At 52.8% G+C, this 20,659-nt stretch overlaps 1 protein-coding gene across 1 annotated transcript; it reads right to left on the bottom strand.

Annotated features, from left to right (window-relative positions):
* Window positions 1-1,197: 1,197 nt before the first annotated feature.
* MEIOSIN (meiosis initiator) lies at window positions 1,198-19,903 on the bottom strand (the record flags this gene model as incomplete). The annotated part of the gene is made up of 14 exons (XM_079723749.1): window positions 1,198-1,366; window positions 1,963-2,052; window positions 2,895-3,142; window positions 3,219-3,383; window positions 4,362-4,435; window positions 4,856-5,011; window positions 5,499-5,599; window positions 6,433-6,541; window positions 6,719-6,754; window positions 7,518-7,763; window positions 8,644-8,778; window positions 10,201-10,312; window positions 14,526-14,616; window positions 19,827-19,903. 14 exons carry the CDS (start codon window positions 19,901-19,903, stop codon window positions 1,198-1,200), a joined length of 1,809 nt encoding a protein of 602 aa, XP_079579875.1.
* Between the last annotated feature and the right edge of the window lie 756 nt (window positions 19,904-20,659).

Below are 20,659 nucleotides of genomic sequence, written 5' to 3'. Positions count from 1 at the left end.
CTGACTGGACGCCTCCTCTGTTACAGCCCTCTCCTTGCTCTGCCTCCTGACCTACATGGGGAGGTTTGGGGCTCCTGACTCAGGGGCTCTGCCCGCCTCGACCTGGTACTAGCTGTGAGCCGAAAGCCCTGCCGAATGGCTGGATTTCCAACCCCCTTGAGCCCTCTCCCTCTCACTCCCTGAAACACTATTAATAGCTCCACTGACATCCAGTGTTCCCAGAACTGCTTGGAATCCGAGGGTGGAGGACGGGCAGTCCTGTGCCCAGAGACTGACGGGCCCTCCCCGCCGGGCCCTTCCTGCCCACGAGGGATGCGGGTGTGCGGTCTGTGGGCCAGGGTCCTCCGTTAGCTCCTCCTGGACTAGAGCCCTCAGTAGCACGTCCAGCCCCAGACCAAAGATCCCTTGACCCTCGGGCCAACCCTGACCCCTGTGTCTAGTTTGTATCCTAAATCTTTATTTTTCTAGGACATGTTATGCCTTCATTTCAATTAAAATAAAGTTAACAGACAACTAGAACCTCGGGGGGTGTGGGTTATCTTCCAACGACTTGCCCAAGGAAAAGCTGAACCACAACAAGCTCACCTTGAGAGTCTGGCTTTCTGACCAGATGTTCTCTGAGGGGAAACGGGGCTGGAGATGAGATTCGTGGTGTTGTTGGGAAGACGCCTGCCGGGAGCAGAGCTGAGGAAGCAGGAGACCAGGGGCCCGGCCCTGTCTCGTGCTGGTAACAGTTTCCACTTTATTTAGTTGAAAACAATAAATAATCTATAAATAGAACAGGGCCGGAGGCATAGAGTGAGGTACAACTGGGTGAAAGCATTTGATTCTGGGCTGGGCAAAGGACAGGCAGAGGGCAACTTCACCTCCTCGCATTTCATTGTGGGGGGGGGGCGGGGCGGGGGGGGCTTCCTCCCCACCTGCGGCTCCTCTGATAGGCCAGGCCAGGCTTGAAAGGGGCTGTGAGACGCCTGCAGACCCCGGGCAGGAGAAGTTCAGGCTGCCCCGTACAAGGCAAACGCACAAAGCACCGGGGTCAATAAATAGCCGCCTCCCAACCTGGGGGTACCCGACCGAGGGGATCTGCACTAGCGGCGGTGATGCCCAGGACGAGACAACCTCTTCACCACCGGCGCCTGGTTTCAGACCACGGTTGCAGGAGCTGCGAGGCAGGTGGCGGAGGGGGCGAGGCTGCCCTCACGCGCGGTGAGGGGGCGGCGGGAAGGCACGGTTTGCGGCGCGGCGGGCCTTCTCGGCCAGCAGCTGGTAGAAGGGCTTGGGGGTCTCCCAGTCCTCGTCCTCGCTGCTGGAGCTGTTCTTCTTCACCTTCCGGTTGTGCCGGCGGCTGAACCTGCGCGCTTTGGTGCTGGGGGAGAGATGGCAGGATGGGCGGGGTTCCTCGGTCACCTCCCGGCCATCTCTGTCCCACCCCTAGTGCTCTGGCCCCAGCAGTGACCAGGGCCTGGGCTGAGGGGGCGGCCAGGGCTTTATTTGGCCCCAGCGGGGGAGCCACTGGCTCCCGTGAGGACCTGTCACCATCTGCACACGTGCACGTGTGTTTCCGGGGCTAGTTGCAAGCTGGGCAGGTGGAGAGGAGAGGGTTTCAGGAGGGAGGGGACATCGAGAGGGGAAGAGAAGGAGAAGACCAAGCGACAGGGAAGTTAAGCCCCAGTTTTCTGCTCTGAGAAGCTCCCTGTGGCAGAGAGGGCAAAGGAAATTTAGGGCAGTGGGGTCCAAATCCAGAATTCAGCTGTTTGCCCTTCGAAGCTACAGGCAGGGGTAGAGAGCCGCTCTGCTTCTGTCACCCCAACTCTAAGAGCTCGTGACACCCAGATCTCCTGCCCGAGGAAACTCCCAACCTGTTTCCAACATCACAGAGCTCAAGGCTCTGAAAATCAGAGCAGGATGAGGAGCAGGGGCCTCGCCTCCGCCACCCACACCTTCTGGGCAGGGGCTTCTCACCAATATGGTCTCCGCTCCTTCAGGGTCATCATCCGCCAGAGTTGGGCCAGCTGCTTGGTGGCAGACGTCGATGCGGTCCCAGGGTAGGCTCTGGGGCAGGAGGGAGGAGGAGGTGAGGAGAGGCCTGCAACCTCGCCTGGCTTGGGCGCAGGCTAACGGTGTGACCATACAAGGGTCCCTGGCCCTCTCAGAGCCGCAGCTTTCCAAATCTGAGAACTCGGATCTTTCCGTGTTGCCCTGAAAGATGCCCCCTTTCGCGCCCCCTGGAGCAGAGGTGGCAAGGAAGGGAGCTGGACTAAATGGTGGTTGGAAAGGGGCCACCCTGTGTCCTGGGACCTGCATCCGCCGCTCCAATACCAGCACCACCTCTTCTCCACGGAGGCTGCAGGCTGGCAAGATCGGTTCAGGGCTAGGCGCCTGATAGATCATATCAAGTCGGCCCCAAGAACTTTTGCTTGAAATCTTAGAAACGAGGAGCTCTCTTCCCACAGGGCTGCTGGGGCGGGAGACAGGACACGAGCCTGAAGCTCCTGCGGGAGAGCCTGCCCCAGCCCAGCCCAGCGTGATGGAGCACAAAGCCAGCCCAGAGCGCCGAGTGGAGGGGGACAAGGATCCCGGGCAGCGTCCTTTGAGCCCAAGGACCAACCGCGTTCGAAGGTGGCTCCTCTTTTTTCAGGTTATATAAATTTAATTAATTATATTAATTAGTTCATTATATTAATTAATTCAAGCCAGTTAGTTTCCTTTTTTTCCTAAGTCTGAGCTGAGTTTCACTGCTTACAGTGCACAGGCCCTGACCAGTGCCACGGGGCCAGGGGGAGGCCAGGAGAGTGTGGCTGAGGAATGGGTCGGCAGCAGTGGGTGGCATGCTCTGCGGATGGATGGACAGTGAGGTAGGGCCCCAATCAGGGCCGAAGAGGACGCCCTCCCACCTGATGTACTGCTTCCGGTTCATCCTGCAGAACATGATGAAGCCGTTGACACACTTCTTCTTCACCTGGGTGGGGCAGGGGGCTTGCTTGCTCTCCTTGGGCTTCACAAGGCCCCTGCCCGCCCTGGTCTTCCTCCCGGCTGCAGGCAGGGCTGCGGGCAGGGCTGCGGCCCGCTGGGTGGGGGTCCACGTATAGTTCTCATCCTCATCGCTGGAGGACTGCAGGCCCTCGAGGTTGGCCTGAGCATCCTGGGTGGGAGACAGAGAGGTGAGGGCGGGCAGGAGACGCGGACTGACCAGGCGGATGGCTTTCTGTCTCCCTCACCTCCTGCTGCCTCCACGCCGAGTCTGTGTCCGTGTCCTCCGAGCTGGAGCTGCACAGCACCTTGCTGTTCTCACTCAGCGACAGGTAGCAGTGGTCCAGCGAGACCAAGGACTGGCACCGGCTGTGGGAGTCAGGAAGGTCTTCGGGGGCCTCAGGGGGTGTGTCCTGGGGGATGAAGGAGAAAGATGGGAGGAGACGGACGGGGACAGTGCTGTCCCTTCATGGCCCCCACTCACTGCTTTCCTAGGAGGTCACACGAGCATCATCACAAACAGCTCAGGCTCAAAAGAGCCTCGTCCAGACACCTCCTCAGAAATTCAAGCAAAGTTTCCCCAGTTCCCACAGCAGGTCAGAGAGGAGGTGGATGGGGGTCTTCTGCCTCCTATTCTGGGGCACTCTCTCTCAGTCCCATCAGTTTACCACCTTGCGAAGTAGCCATGACGCCCCGGGTAAGTCTTAACTCCTCTGAGCCTCAGTTTCATGCAGTTGGTGTCACTACACATCCTCTGCGAGGCCGAGAGGCGCTTGGTGCAGTGGCTGCACTTCCAAGAGCTCCGCTAAAGGCGTCTATTTTTGTTTCTACCGCAGATTTAGCTATTCATTGTGGCAGGGGGCCACCTTCCCACACACTGGAGGGGGCCACACACTGGGGACCGGAGCTGGGGCTGCCCCTCTGGCAGTCAGACGTTGAACTGCTGGAGCAGACGGTGCTACGGAAATCAGCCCAGGGGCCTGGGAAAGAGGCTCTTTCCAACTGAGGATCCTGGGGGTCACCTGCTGTTTTCAATGTTCTCATCTGTCAAATGGGGTCACAAGAGGGCCTGACTCATAGAGCAGTCGTAAAATTATGTGCGGTCTTTTCTGGGCACCTGGCAGCTTTTAGCTTTTATCCTTTGTGTCTGGTTCATTCTAAGGGCCCAGTACAGAGCAGGGCGCCTGGTGGCCCACAGGAAGTGTTCAAAGGATGGGCAGGCAGGTGAGGGCACAGATGGTGGATGAGTCTCTGGAAGGATGAGGAGAAGCATGATGGATGGACAGGTGAGTGGGGGAGGAGCTGAAAGGTCGAGGGGACGGATGAGTGGATCAAGCAGGTGGAGAGAAGGATGGACGTGTGTGTGGACATATGCGTGGGCAGACGCCTACCTTCTTCTGTGGTCCCTCAAGCGTGCAGGCAGAAGGTGAAGACGCAGGATCTAAGAATACTTCTTCAAAGAGAGCTGTCGGGGGCGGGGAGGGAGACCGGAGGGGTGGCTGGCACAGAAACACCTCTCTCAGGGCACTGTGCCTCCGTCCCGCCATCCCTGCTAGCCGGAGTGCCCTTCTCTGGCTTTGGCTTTGGGATCTTCTGCCCCAAGTCCAAATCCAGCTCACAGGCCAGCTCCCGTGGGGAACCACCAACCTGGGCAGAGCGAGTGGGTCCCTATTCCAGGCTCCTGGAGCCCTCCACGCGCCACGCTGGCCTGGGGCTGCTCCCCACCAGGCTGTGGGCTCCTCGAGGGCTGGGATGGGATTCATCCTCGGTGGGATTCATCCCTGGTTATCCAGCACTGCCAGCACAGGGCTGCACACTTGGTGGGTGTCACTGTAGGTGTTTTTTCTGAATGAGCCAAGCATCAGGTCCAGCCCTGGGTGCTCACCTGGGGTCAGGCACTCGGTGCCATCCTCCGGGATCTGTTCTGGCAGCAGTTTCCCTGGGGAGCTGAAGAGGGAGGGGCTGAGCCCTAGGATCTTGCTCGGGTGGCCTGTCTCATTCCAGTTTTCAATCTGGGGAGGCCCCAAGGCGAGTGGGCTCCCTGAAAAGGAAATATCAGGCTCGAGGGTGTGTCAGAGGTTGCCCTCTCCCCCAGCACAGCAGCTGGCTTTGAGCAGCTGGTGCCAGACACTGGGGAAAGGTGACTGTGTCAATTCCTTGTTGTGAGTGCTTGGAAGAGGAAATCAAGAGGCACGATGCCTGGCATCTTGTTAGGGATGGCCAGGAAAAAATATCAGTATCATGATGTGCCAGATCCAATAGACTGACTTTAGCTATCTGGAGCTCTGTGTTAAGAAAGATTCTGAGGCAGTGTCTGGGATCAACAGAAAGAGTAGTGATTGATCAGCAACATCTGCCATGGCAACCGATGGCTCAGGGACAGTGGGCAGGCTGTGTGTTGCCATCCCTGTGCTTAGCGGACATCCATCCCTTTCCCGCTCTCCCCCCTTCCACAGACATCCTCAGAAGGAAGGTACCAAGAAGACCCCACACCAGGCTACAAGGAGGAAAGACAGAGCTTCAGTCACCATGGACGCTGCCCTTTGGGGTCCAGGCAGGAAGCCAAGGGTCAGCATCTGGTGACTCCTTGTCCACCTCCTCGCTGTAATCGTACAACACCAGCTTCTGCCTGCAAGAGGAGGAATTGAAGAGGCAGACCTGGAGCCCCGGGCTGGAAACACCGTGGGCCCAGGGGCGAGCCCTTTCCCCTTTCGGTGTCTCAGTGTCGCCCACTGTGGACTAAGACAGGGATCTCTCCGTGCCGGCCGCTGGGGGGTGCCCGCCCTCAAGGAGCTTCAGGGCTTATAAGGAGAGGCCAGCTGTAATCAGAGCTGACTAAACGGGGGCAGAGCTGTGATGGGGCTTTGAGGAGGACACAGACGGCGGGCAGGGCAGGAGGGAGGACCGAGCTGAGCTAAGCTTGAAAGACGGGTAGTTTTCCAGGTGGACGAAAGGATCAACTTCCAGGAAGAGGGAACCGAGGGTGAGAAGCCCGGAGGGGACACGGGCACGGCTCCCGCAGGGAGTGGCGGATATTTGGTGGTGTTAAGCGTAAGGTTCGCAGTTGAGGAGCAGGAAAGGGGGCTGGCAAGGTGAGCTGGGACCAGAGAGGGTCTCAAATGCTAATTAAGATATCTGGGCTCTACCCAACAGGAGGGAATAGCTTAAAGCCGAAAACTGACACGATCAAGGTCTTGTGTGTTAGAAAAGCCATGCAGGTGACTAGTGGGGACAGGTTAGAGGGCGGGACGGGAGGCAGGGAGGGGCTGCGGCCCTGGTCAACGCCTAGGAAGCAAGGCTCTCCCTCGAGCTCACGATGCCTGACGCAAAGCTAGGCCCTCAGAGGTGCTCACTCCACAGACACCAGTCGAGGGTGGTGATTGACCCCATTTCTCACCAAGCCTTAGCCAACCCCACCAAACGCCTCAGCCTCCTCCACTCACATCCCTGGGCTTCCCTTACCTGGGACAGGGCCGGGTCCTGTTGAGAAAATGGATCCTCTCAACCCCTTGCTGGGCCTCGAAGGCAGGGTAAGGCCCCGCATCCTGGACACTGTTTTTGCAACAGCAGCCTACGGGGGGTGGGGCAAGTCAGGATGGTCACTCCTGTGACTGGCCCAAATCCTGGGACTCACAGAGGCAGGGACGGAGAGGTGCTGGGGTATGCCACAGCCTCTCCCTCCCCCCATCCCAGCCAAAACCTCAGGCTCTGGGGCCTCTGTGTGAGGTTTGGGGGCTCCCTGAATCACCCGCAGGTTTCTGGAATCCCATGTCCCTATCAGAAGCTCTAAGGAAGATAGAATCCTTAAGCAGAATAATGATGATGAAGATGACGAGAGCAAACAAGTATATAGTGCTTACCAAGGCAGCACGGTTTTAATCTTAAGTTTTACATACTACTCGGTAGCCCTTTACCAAAGGGTATGGTTTTTATAATGCCCATTTAGTTAAGTAAACTGAGGCATTGAGATATCAAGTAACTGGCCCAAGGTCACAAGATTAGCTCAAGATCTGGGACACCCTCCCTCCCCAGGTAGGTCAGGCGCCTCCTTGGGGCTCCCACAGCCTCCTGGGCGACCCCAGGAAGTGAGAGGGTGGGATTTCTTCACTGGACTGTCACCGGCACCGCGCACGTGGCCTGGCCCAGAGGAGATGCTCTGGGAGGAGAGGCTGAAGGAACAGACAGAGGAATAGGATGACCTGAGGCCTCGCCTTCCAGTCGCGCCCGTATCTCCTGGGGGTGTCACACCTTTGCAAGCTGGCAAAGGGATGGGGACTCACAAGAGCGTTTGTCTGGCTGCTTCAAGTGAAGGAAGGCTCACGAGGTGGCCCTGCTCTTGCCCCCAGTTCTGTGACCCTGTCCCCTGCTTACACCCCCCAACAGAGCCTGAGAGGAAAAGGAAACTTGGAAAGAGGCTGCAAGACAGCAGCGTCTCTCTTGTCCATTGTAGAATCCCTGGCGACTAAGACAGTGCCTGGGATGTCGAGGGTGCCTGACAAGTGGTATATAAACGAGTGGCTAAGTTAGTGGAGAGGAAAGACACCAACTTGAGATGTCACAGTGGATGCTGTTCTCAGCCATATGCAGCAGCGTCAGCCAGGATCTTCCTCCTTTTCTGTCACCTTGAGATGGGGATGACGCAGCCTTGGGGTGACTGCAGGAGTCGAGGCATCTTGGAGGGGTGATGGTTCCCACCATGTTTCCTCCTCTCTGGTCTGGGGATGGGGTCACCTGCTTCTCAGGCTTGTCCAGGGTCAGACAGCGACGAGGGTTCTGGGCCTGGGTCTGGCATTCTGGGAGAGCAGAGAGATGGCGTCAGACAGGGCTGGGGGCCTGACTGTCACCAGATGGTGGCTGAGGTGGGGGTCTTTGCTCTGGGCCCAATAACCTGCTTCAAGGCTTTGCCTGGCCTGGTCACTCAGTCCTTCCCGGAGAGGCCCAGATCCTCAGTTAAAGATCACCTAGTCAGATACCCCCTTCCCCAGCCCACACGTTAGAATCACCTTGTGAGTTCTGAAAATACTGAAGCCCAGGTTCCACCCAGATCACTGAAGCCCGACTTTCTGGGTGTGAGGCACAGGCAATAGGCATTTTTAAAAGCACCCCAGTGATTCAGATGTGCAGCCAGAGCTGGAAATCATTGATTAGGTCCAACTCCCTTTTTAAGGACATGGAAATGGAGGTTCGAAAAGGGGAAGGGACAGGTAGTGTTAGTAGCAAGGCTGAGGTGGGACCTGGGACACTTGCCTCCCGCACTGGGGTCCTTCTGTCACCCCACACTCCCTGCTGCCCTGGCCCAGGGATGGATGACTGGGCAGAGGGATGATAAACGCTGACAGCAGCTTCCATTCCTGGGCGCTGGCCATGTGCCCCGTCACTTAAGCACTGCTTGAGCGGGGTGCGCCTGGCTCCTAATCTGAGGACCACCCTGTGGGAGGCCCTCCAATTTCCAGACCAGGAAGCTGAGGCTCAGGAGAAGAGTGACCCACCCCCAGGCCTCAGAACTAGGAAGAGGAGGCACCACAGCTGAACCCAGGCACATCTGAATCCAGAGCCTTGCCAAGGGCTCAGGATTGCCGACTGGGCCTCCCAGGAGTGGGGACGGTCCTGGAGAAGGAGTCCCGCTGCCATCTGACCCCTGCACCCTCTTCTGTCTCCACTGACGGCTTGTACCTGATGCTCGGGCCGGCTTCTTCTTCCGAGGTTTCCGGCAGCCTTCCCAAAGATGGGACTCATGAGAGTGTGGGTTGCTGGACGGGGTGGAGTGTCTCCAATTTGCTGGGCCTGCAGCCAGCTTCCAACCCAGCCCTGCACAGGATGGAGAATGAGGCAGGTCAGATGCCCTCACCCTCATCCATCCTGAATGCTGCCTCTGGACAGCACTTCATGATGGACAGGGAGCTGGGAGGCTGCCACGGTCCCCAGGCTGACTTTACAAATGGGGAAACTGAGGTCCTGGGAGGAGATGGGACCTGGCTGAGGTTGCACAGCCAGGCGGCAGAAGTACAGGCGAGAACTCAGGTGTCCTCAGGGCCATTCCGGGCCTCAGCTGAGAGGGAAGACAGACCCAACGCTTCCCAGATGCTTCCCGGTCTTCCGCCTCCTAAATCAGTTCTTCCTCCAGCCTCCTCAAGATGGCAGGGGCTCCAGCACCCACCCTGGGTGGCCCGGGGCCTCTCCCCCAGGCCTCTCAACTCGTCCTCATTAACGTCTCCCAAGGACTTCCCTGGCGGTCCAGTGGTTAAGTTTAAGACTCTGCGCTCCCAAGGCAGGAGGTATGGGTTCGACCCCTGGTCGGGGAACTAAGATCCCGCATGCCGTGTGGCACGGCGGCCAAAAAAGAAAACTCCCAAATTTACCTGCTTCTGTCTACACCCTCAGCTACGGTGCTACATTGGCCTCATCGTCTCCCATCCAGATCACCCCTAAAAGTATCTTCACTCATCTCCCCCACTCTGGCTTCTTACTTAATAGCAAGTCCCACACTAGATGTCAGGCACCTCTTCTTCAAAGAAACTCTGACCATGGGTTTCCTCTGGCTTAAAGGCCTTCAGTCATTCTCATCTTCTTCATCTCCCTCCTCCTCCAGGTGCTCGAGGCCCTTCAGAATCTCATCCCTGCCTCATCTTCTACCCTTCTTGCCCGTGTATTCCTCACACCAGTAACCATAGCAGCCGGCACACACAGCATGGGATGACTGGCTTGTTCCAGGCGCCGTGTTACAGCACGCTTTACATGTATTAACTCATTCAATCCTCACAACAAACACAGAAAGGGGGTATGGGTCCATTTTGCAGATGAGGAAACTGAGGCACAGAGCGGTGTAGGTCACAGGACTGTGCCTGAGTTGGGACCTGGCTCAGGAGTCTGCGCACATCATCTGGGTGCTACACGGCCCCTCCAGTCATACCCAACTGCTTGCCTGTCCCCAGACATCCCACATGTGTCTTCTCGTGCCTTCAGACTCTTGTTCACCTTGTTTCTTCTGCCTGGCCTGGTTCCCCCTTCCCTGTCCTCGAAGGCCCAGCTCTGAGGCCCCTCCCACCACAGTCTTCCCCGACACCCTCCTCTGGGGTCGCAGCACTTTGGACATCCCTCTGACTTGTCCCGTGAGATAGGCTGTGAGATCCAGGAAGGACTGGACCCATCTAAGTCACTCAGCGTCCCTGACGTCCAGGACAATGTTTGGCACGTAGCAGGCACTGGGAAACGTCGGCTGAACTTACTTACCCCCCAGTCCAGCGTTCCCATCGGTGGTGTGGAATTCGAGCAAGGCCTTGGCCGCATCGATGCTTCTCTGGAGGTAGTGAATGTAGTGCAGGACGTGCAGCAGAATCTCCTTCTGCCCCCGAAAGAAAGACAGGGTTGAGTGGGGGCCTGAGATGATGTGAAGATGCTGGGGACCGGGGACCCTGCCCCAACCATCCCCCCACTGTCAGAGAGGCTCCTCTTCTGCTCTTTAGTCCTCACTGTGGCCCAGTGAGCAGCGGTTACAGCTAAGGAAACAGAGGCCCAGAGTGCTAAAGGGACTTGCTGGGTTACAGAGAGGAAGTGGCAGAGCTGGGATCTGAACCCAGGCCTGCCTGCCCCCTGGTCCAGTTTTGGGGGCACACACTGCTCAGCTTCCCACCCCGGCCCTTGGCACATGCAAAGCCCTCCTCTTCTCCCCACAGACTCCCTCCCTGGCTTCTCCTCCTTTGAGCCTCAGCACAGTGTTCTCCCCTTCTGGAAGCTTTCCTGCCCTCCTGATCCCTCACCCAGGCTGGGTCAGATGTCCCTCCTCCGCATTCTTGTAAAACCCTGGGCCTGTTTCCACCAAGGCACTTGCCACAGTGTTTTATAATTATCTGTTTATGTATCATTCTCTCCCATTGACCTTGAACTAGCTGAGGGTAGAGACTGTAGCTAATTGATTTCTGGATCCCAAGAACACAGAATCGAGAGGTGACTTAGTCAGTTATCACTGAAGGAATGACTCTTCCCCACAGCATCAGTGGGCATCCCCCAACCAGCCACCAAATACCGGCTGAGCCGGTATTAGAGACACTAGGCCAAAAAAGATACTACCCCCTAAGAGCCATGTGGAGGGGTGAACTAGACATACTTTTGTTTACCTTCATGGAACTTACAATCCAGAGAGGGCAGCAGACCTTAATAAACTCATAATTCATACAAAATTATCAAGTGTGTGATAAGCATTATGAGTAAAAGAGCATAACAGGTGACTCTGAAATTAGACTTGGGTGTCCAGAAAGGCCTCTCTGAAGTGGCAGCATTTAAACTGAAGACTGAAAGGAGTTAGCCTGGTGAAGGAAGAACACCCATAAATATTTTTTGGATTGAACTGGATCCCCAGAATAACAACAAAACCGTTAGCAGGAATCTTCCAACCCCAAATCAGCAAACATGGTCTGGGGCGTGGGGGATACATTGGGAGACTGACTGACATATCCACACTACTATATATAAAGTAGATAACTAATAAGGACCAACTGTATAGCACGGGGGACTCTACTCAATACTCTGTAATGGCCTTTATGGGAAAAGAATCTAAAAAAGAGTGGATATATGTATAGGTATAACTGATTCACTTTGCTGTACAGCAGAAACTAACGCAACACTGTAAATCAACTATACGCCAATAAAAATTAATTTTAAAAAAGGCTGGTATCATGAGGTGACTTATGTGAAATTGTTCCATAAAATATAATACAGTCACTGAACTTATTTAACCTGATCCAGGGAAGGAAGCTATAATGTAACTAAGGAATAATGTGACACAGCCAAGAGATTATTGGTTTGGGGCCTGGCTCCAACCTGCCACATACTGGCTGTGCACTGGGAGCGGGTCATTTTACTTCTCTGGGCCTCGGTTTTCTCATCTGTGCAATGGTAATGAGGATATTCATTCAGCCTCAGAGGATTATCATTAGGACAAAATAAATTAGTGTGTGTGAAATCGCCCAGCACAGAGCCTGATAAATCAGTTGTCCAATAAATGCTTAGTTGATATCTGGATGAGAACGAAACACCTTCATCGGCCTCTCAAGGGATTAAATAGAAACCTTTGGGGGCTTCCCTGGTAGCACAATGGTTGAGAATCTGCCTGCCAATGCAGGGGACACGGGTTCAATCCCTGGTCCGGGAAGATCCCACATGCCGCGGAGCAACTAAGCCCGTGAGCCACAGCTACTGAGCCTGCGCTCTAGAGCCCGCGCACCGCAACGAGAGTAGCCCCCTCTCGCCGCAACTAGAGAAAGCCCACGTGCAGCAACAAAGGCCCAATGCAGCCAAAAATAAAATTTTTAAAAATGAAATAAGATAAAGGGAATCAGAGAAATGGAAACAATCACAGTAATGTGCAGAGGGCTGTGATGGTCAGAGGGATAGGAAGCCATGGACCACATGGGGCAGGGGCACTTAATCAGCCAGGATGGTGAGGAAGGATACCACGGACCTAAGCTGCAGCCTAAATCTCAAACACGGGCGAAACAACGCATAATAGCTCCCACAGTTTATTCAGCAGTGGACTGAGCACGTCACACAGCCCTTGGACGAGCTGTGATGATGCATGTCAGGCAGACTGGTCTGGTGGGAGGCTGGGGACTGACTCGGACACTGGTTGTACATGGAGCAGGGGGCCCAGGACTGAATTTAAGGGAGGATGAAGATGGGGAAGACGTGGGATTATTTAGACAGCAGAGAATCAATGGTAAAGAAAGTGGGCTGAGGCCTGGGGAGGATTCCACGAAGAGATGTGGTCATCTAGTCAAAGATGAAATGCTGCCTGTGCCCTGCCTCAACTGTCATTCCTCCAGGGCAGGGGCTGTGCCCCAGTCATCTCTGCCTTGCCCGACAAGAACTTATAGTGCCTACGCACACCAGATACTCAAATGTTGGAGGATAGAGGGCAAAATCCCTCAGATATTGTTTGAGCACTGTGGTGCTCCGCGTAATGCCTCCCCCAAAGGCATCCATGTCCTAGTCCCCGGGACCTGTGAATATGTTGCCATGTATGACAAAGGGGTCTTGGCAGATGTGATGAAGTTAAGGACCTTGAGATGGGGAGATTATTCTGGATTATCTGAGTGGGCCCCGTGTAATCACAAGCATCCTTATGAGCAGGAGGTGGGAGGGTCCAAGGCAGAGAAGGCGAAATGACGACGAAAGCAGAGGTAGAGGAGAGACTAGAAGATGCTACGCTGCTGGCTTGGAAGGGGCTGTGAGCCAAGGACCACAGGCGGCCTCTAGAAGTTGGCAAAGGGAGAGGAAATGGAGGCTTCCCTGGAGCCTCCTGCTGACACCATGACTTTAGTCCAGTGGGACTGATTTTGGATTTCTGACCTCCAGCACTCTGAGAGAACAAAGTTGTGTTGTTTTAAGCCACTAAGTTTGTGGTAATCTATTAGAGCAGCCACAGGAAACTGATACAAGCACCTACAATTGAGAGGGATTTAGGAGAGACAAGCAGCGTGACCTGGTGATGGATGGGCTGTGGCTGGCAGGGAGGAGGACAGGGTCAGGGTCAGGCAAATCTCTCCCCAAACACCCGCTGCCCTGAACCTCTCTGAAGGCAAGTATAACATTCTAGATTGGATCAGTTATTGTGTGTTCAAACCTTCCTCTTTTTTTTCTTCCTGGCCGTGCCACACAGCTTGCAGGGTCCCAGTTCCCTGAACCAGGGATCGAACCCGGGCCCCAGCAGTGGAAGCACTGAGTCCTAACCACTGGACTACCAGGGAAGTCCCTAAATCTTTGTCTTATTGACCAGATTCTAAGTTCTCAGAGGAGGAGGGCTGGGTTTCAAATTTCTTTGTTTCCCCTTGTTGCCGGCAGAACAGCTTCTGACATCTGACAATCTTTCCATAAATGGTTGATGAATGAATGAATGAGGGACTGAATGAGAGAAACTATAGCAAGGAAACATCACACCAAACCTTTCAGATCTCTGAGTCTCATATTAAGTTGTTCGTCCTGGGAGCAAGTGTTAGCTCAGCACTGTAAACATTTATTGAGTAGCCACTGGGGAGGCACCGAGAAGCTTTATCCCTACCTCATGGAGATGATCCCCACAAAGTCACAGAAGAAGGCACCCGGAAAGGGAACCGGCATTTATTCAGGCCCTGTCACGGCTATCATGTCACTTTGGTCTCACAATATCACTGAGTAGGAGGAGTTATTTTTTTCTTGTTTTATAGCTGGGAAACCTGAGGCTTGAGAGGCTGATAACCAGAGCGAGCTGCCCAGAGTTCTGCAGGTGTGGGGCTGGAGGGCTCAAATGCAGGCTGTGTGACCCCCAGAGGGATGACCCTGACCCAGCACCTTGCCTATTTTCCCCGTCCCAATTCCCCCTGCCTCCTTTGCAGGAAAGAATCCCCCAGGCTTCTAGTCATGGGATCACAGACTCCCAGAAATTCCCAGTCAGGACCATTGCCATGTCAGTGCTGTCACTGGGTGGGTCTGTCTAGGTTTCCTAGGACAAGGGAGGTCAACCCGATTGCTGATATGTTCAGACCTGCCTCCCAGATCCACCTCATCTCCTTCAGCCCCCTTACCTTGGTGAGCTTCTTGGTACCGGTCCTCAGGGCCACAGGCAGCATCAATGCCAGCTCTTGCAGTTTGTTGGTGTGGTTTTTCTTCTGCCTCCTGTTTTGGGGCAAGAGATGGTTTGGGTTAGGACATCCGAAATGGAATTTGGCATCTGACCCCCCAGACCGCTTGTCTCAGTGTTCCCCATCTCAGAAAAGCTCCCTGCCCCAGGCACCCAAGACAGAATCCTGGGCATTGTCTGGACCGCTCACTCTCCCCCATCCCCTGGTCCAATCAGTCACCAAATCTTGCCCATTCCTCCTCCAATGCCTTCTCTCCGTCCCCTCGCTCCTTCCCTGGTCCATGTGCTGACATAGTTCTCCCAGCCTTCCATCTGGCTTCCTCCAAGCCATACTCTCTACGAGAGTATGGTTTCTGAAACACAAACCTGCCTATGGTTTTCTCATCTGTGCAGAAGGAATGAGGATATTCTTTCAGAGGCAGAGGGCTACCAATAGGACTGAACACATTAGTTACTTAATAAGCACTTCAAAACTCTCAATGCCATCCCATTCTTAAGGATCAAGTTTAAACCCTTACTTAACATGGCTTATAATGCCCCCCATGGCCTGGCCCGCCTGACCCTTCTGGTCTCATCTCTTACTTCCTTTCGTTCTCTCTCATCAATGGACCCCAACTCCACAGGACAGGTGAGGTACCTCTGCTCAGGTCCCCCTGCCCCTGTGCTCGTGCATTTCTCTGGTCCCTGCAGTTGGGTGAGAGCTGAGTGGGGGGCACCGCTGTATCTCCAGCACCTAGAACAGGGTTTGGCACACTGCGTGAAGTCATTGCCTATTTGCTAAATGATTGAATAAATAAGGGCATGAAAGAAGTTGACTCCTGAGCAGATGCAGAACTTCTAGGATCTAATCCCTGAATTCATAAGTCATAATATATCCATGTACACACACCTGTACCCCTCTCTCCTGACGGATGGAGACACAAAGACGTTGGAGTCTCTCTCCCAGATTACACACCGCTGCCACTCCTCCTGCTACTTCTCTGGGAAGGCCCAAACACCTCGTCTCCACCAATCCTTATCTCACCTTCCTTCAGGGCCTGATTCAATTGCCACCCGAGGACTCTGAATGTCCACAACACTTTGTGTCACCTGCAGTGCCACCCAGCCCAAAACACTTCCTTGATTACAGATGTATCTTTGGTTCCTATTCAGACCCACGAACTGACACCCCCTCTTTGCCAGGTCCTGTGCTGGACACTGTGGAAAGGGAGAGGAATCACTGTCCTGCCCCCGAGGACATGGGGGAGCAGTGTGGGAGACACTTATCTCCCTAACCAAACTCTGAAGTCCTGAAAGAATCGTTCTCACTCATTCATTCAGCAGTTACTTACTAAGCCCCTACTGTGTGCCAGGAAGTGTGATCGGTGACAGGGACAAAAGACTATAAAACAACTACAGCCCCTTCTAGAGCCTACAATGCAGTCGGGGATAAAGTCATTCATCAAATTGTCATACAAATAAACATAAAATGGCAACTAGGACCAGAACCAGCTGTATAATTTGCTGGAGGTGGAGGCATTGCAAATGAAACTGTGGGTCCCCTTGTTCAGAAATTAAGAATTCTGAAAAAAAAAAAAAAAAGAATTCTGGGAATTCCCTGGTGTTCCAGTGGTTAGGACGCTGCACTTTCACTGCTGAGGACCCAGCTTCAATCCCTGGTCCGGGAACTAAAATCCCGCAAGCCGCACGGCCTGGCCAAAAAAAAAAAGGTAAGAATTTCAAGATGGTGAGAGCAGAGCATTAAACCAAGCATTGGGCTCTTCTAAGCTCAGGGCTCTGTGACTGCATGAATCACATGTCCCTCCTGGGGACAAAGGAGAGGTGCTGCTCGGTGTTATGGAAACTTGTGAAAGGTGGTTTTGATCTAAGCTATGAGGTTTTTCCAGAGGAAGTAAACCTGGCCAGAAGCTGCTCTGAAGGCTGAGTGGAGCTGCATCAGGGGAGGGGGAGAGGGAACGTTTCAGATAGAGGGAGCATGGAGAAGTCAGAGGAAATAAAGCTGAAGTGTCTGGAGCACAGAAAGCAAGGAGTCCTGTGGGGTGAGATGAGGCTGGAGGACGAGGTAGGGGCCAGATGACGCAGGGTCTTATGGGTCTCGCAGGCTCACAGTATGAAGTTTTGCCTTTATCTGAAGCCCAACGAGAAGCATTAACGTGTTTTCTGCAGGGGATGGCATTTCTAGTGCACCCTCCCAGAACCACCACGAGTACAGGAGACTAAACGTATTAGTCAGCTGAACGAAGGAATGAAAGAAAAACAAAACCACCAATTGGTCTCTAGTTCTTTCTTGATAGAAACCATAATTTCGAGGGGGCAAGGGTGGGTGCTGGGTTTCTATCCGTGGAGAAACAGTGGGTAGGCTGACCTCTAACGTCTTGCCTGGCGCTTATATTTATTTTCTGCATGCGACTTGCCTGCTGTTCTAGAGGACTCCCTAGAAGCTCCAAAGAGAAGCAGCACAGAAAGCCAGGAAGAAAAAGTATCCAGGTCTATTTAAGTTCAAGGTGCTATTTGACCATGTCTGAGAAAAAGGGTTTCATATCAACTAGTCCCTGGGTGTTTCCTCTGGGTTTTGCAAAGCACTGAGAGAGCCTTCTGCACAAACACAGGAGTTCCAGGAAAAAAAAAAAATTGGAGGGAGAAAAAGGGTGACTAGGAAATGCAAAATCTTGGCCGCTCTTGGGCAGCAGTCCTGAAGAGGTGTGACCTGGGGCTCTGCTCACAGGGGCCTCCGGGAACTGGGCACTCGCTCTCAAGGCTGCTCCTTTCCTGGCTGGTTGGTTTTGGTTTCAGCCAAGTTCTTTCCTCAGAGTCTGTTTAATTTTCACCCACTAATCCCAGCTCTGCCCTCTGATTCTGTGGGGAACAGGTCAGCTCCAGCCACATGGGTCTTTCTTTTTCTGCTTCTCTCAACTGCCAAGTTTATTTCTGCCTTAGGGCCTTTACCATTGCCTCCACCTGGAATGTTCTTTTGCCCCGATTTTTACATGGCTGATTTCTTGCCATTCGGTGCTTAGCTTAAATGTAATCTCCCTAGAGGCCTTTCCTGACTACCTGATCTAAATAAGCACATTCTTTGTCACATCCCCATATCCTTTATCAGCATCTGAAATCTTTCTCTTTCTTTCTTCCTTCCCTTCCTTCTTTCCTTCCTTCCTCTCCTTCTCTCTCTCTTTCTTTCTTATAAATATAAACATAAAGAGAGGGATTTTTGTCTCTTTTATTTATTGCTATATCCCGGACTGACTTATCCATCAGGTAGCGTAAGCACAGTGCCTAGGGCTGGTGCTACTTTTAGGGGTTTATGAGAATATTTTAATTTCTTTTAAAACCAGGAGAGAAATAAATGAATATAATTCAACTTGGATTATATTCATATTTATACCAGTGCTGTCATAAACTATAATTTTTAATGTGTTTTTAAAAATATTTTATTTATTTATTTGGTTGCTCTGGGTCTTTTGCGGCACGTGGGCTCCTTAGTTGCAGCTTGCCAGCTCCTTAGTTGTGGCATGCGAACTCTTAGTTGCGGCCTGTGGGATCTAGTTCCCTGACCAGGGATTGAACCCAGGCCCACTGCATTGGGAGCACGGAGTCTTAACCACTGCGCCACCAGGGAAGTCCCTTAATGTGTTATTAATGCAGGAGCTGGAAGGAGCCTTAATCAAGAGCCAGTCCAAATTTCTCACATTAACTATGGGAAAACCAAGGCCCAGACCATAATTTGCTTTAACATGTGCAGGAACTTAAGAGTAAGAGCTGTCCCAAAGTGGGACAAAGCAGGGGGCAGTCCCAAGAAGCAGCATAATAGTTGGTTACAAGGTTCAGCTTTTGAAGCAAACAGATTTGGTTGAAATCCCAGCTCTGCCACTTGCTGTGTGACTTTGGGCAAGTGCTTTCATCTCTCTGAGCCTGTTTATAATTCATTTACAAAATGGAGGTGGCTGGAAAGTGTGATCTTGTCCAGAAGGTGTTTAGCACATAGGGAGTGCTCACGAAATGTTAGTTCAAGACCGAAGGTAGACAGTCATTTGTTGGAACGATTTAGGGATAAGGGATGTTGGAGAATGGGGTGGGGGTATTGTACTGGATGACTACTGTTGATAAAACTGTTGTTTTTGGTTGACCGACATCCAATTCCTCCCTTTTCTGGTAATAGTTTCTTTTGGGGAATGATCCCTCCCCCACTCTCAGTCCATATGGTTCAGAGAAGCTGACCCCAACCTCCCCTTCCACTAGGGAGCACTGAAGCAAGGTCTAGCCAAGAAGTCAAGTGATTGGTTCAGGATTGCGGTTGTAACCCAGGCTTGGCCAATCAGAGTCAACAGATCCTGGAAAGAGACTCTCTGCTAGGCTTGTCTAGTTGGCGGGATATGGACCTGGAGTAGCTGGGAGCCATCTTGCCCTCACACATGGAGAGCCAACACAGACAAGAGCAGAGCGAAGAGAGGCCATATCATTTAACTCCTCAACTAGAACCAGCCAAGCCTGATGCCCTGGAATTTTTTGTTTAAAGGATCCAATAAATCCCCTTTTATGCATAAGCCAGTTTTAGCTAGGTTTCTGTTAACTGCAACTAAGAGTCTTTATTAATACAAAGACCCTACATCTAGAAAGGGGGGAAAGAGAATGCATTGTTGGTGACCTCTGGAATTCCAGGAGGAAAAGGCAAGCGAGAGAGGCATTCTTCATTTTCTTCATTTGCCCCTTCTGAGCACAGTACCTAAGTAGAGAACCTGAACAAAGCAGACACTTATTTTTGGAGTTAATAAATGAAGACATAGGTGGGTGGAAAGTCACTGGGGAAGACAGTGGGGAATAAGATGAACTCTGGCTCTCTTCTTTATCCAGACTTTGGAGGAAGGGAGAAATCTGATCCAACCCTCAATCTGCTAGGAAAGTCCCCTCTTTAAGATTCCTGACACTTGGTAGGTGCTTGATGGCAAAATGAATATGTGAATAAAAGAAAGGAAGGAACGGCATTTAAGAAAATCAGAATGTCAAAACCTGCAAGGGCTTAGAGATGATCTTTGCCAACTACCTCAGAGTTCTCTCATCTTGAAATGGCGGTAATATTCGCACCTACTTCCTCGTGGAGTTGTTGTAAGGATTAAAGGATTTTATACAAACAGAAGGCTTAGCAAAAAGTCTGGCAAACTAGTAAATGCTCAGTAAACACTACTGTTACTATTATTCAACCAGAGTGGCTGGAGCTGTAAGGGAGGTGGGCCGGGGAAACACTTACCTGTCCCTGTCCCTGAGACCCAGGGAGTTGGTCCTGGGCTGTTCAGGGGAACACAAGTGCTTGCTGGAATCCCACATCTGCAAAGAGGGGAAAAGAAAGAATTATTAGTGACCTCTGGGATTCCAGGAGGAATGCACAGCTTGACAGGCAGCCTCATTTCCCCCATGATACTCCTTTGAGCACTCAGAGATCCCAAAATAAGTCCCCAGTCCCCATAAACACAGGTCAAGAGACCAAATTAAAATGCCTAAACTCTAAACTGAAGTCCATGAATCTCAAATTGCAAATTGGGGCCCGTAAATCATGATCCAGACCTAAAACTAAAAGATGCAGATTCCCAAACTTTGACTTCAGCACTTCAGTCTTAACAGTGAAATGTCAGACCCTACAATGGGAACCACATCTGAAAACTGTGGCTTGAGATCTCTAAACTGTGATATTAAGATACTAAAACTATGTCTTTAAGCTCCCAAAGTGAGGACCTAGACCTTTCCAAACCTAAACGTCCTAAACTCTAATACTGAGATGCTCTAGACCCCCAGACTGTTAATTTCTGATCTCCAAATATGAACCCAATCCTAGTATTAAGAACACAGACCAGGGCTTCCCTGGTGGCTCAGTGGTTAAGAATCCGCCTGCCAATGCAGGGCACACGGGTTCGAGCCCTGGTCCGGGAAGATCCCACATGCCATGGAGCAACTAAGCCCCGTGCACCACAACTACTGAGCCTGCGCTCTGGAGCCCGTGAGCCACAACTACTGAGCCCGAGTGCCACAGCTACTGAAGCCCGCACGCCTAGAGCCCGTGCTCCGCAACAAGAGAAGCCACTGCAA

Source organism: Hyperoodon ampullatus (genome assembly GCF_949752795.1).
Source record: "Hyperoodon ampullatus genome assembly, chromosome: 18".
NCBI lineage: Eukaryota > Metazoa > Chordata > Mammalia > Artiodactyla > Ziphiidae > Hyperoodon > Hyperoodon ampullatus.
The sequence above is the reverse complement of the archived record's forward strand: the minus strand, read 5'-3'. Positions and strand labels throughout refer to the sequence as shown.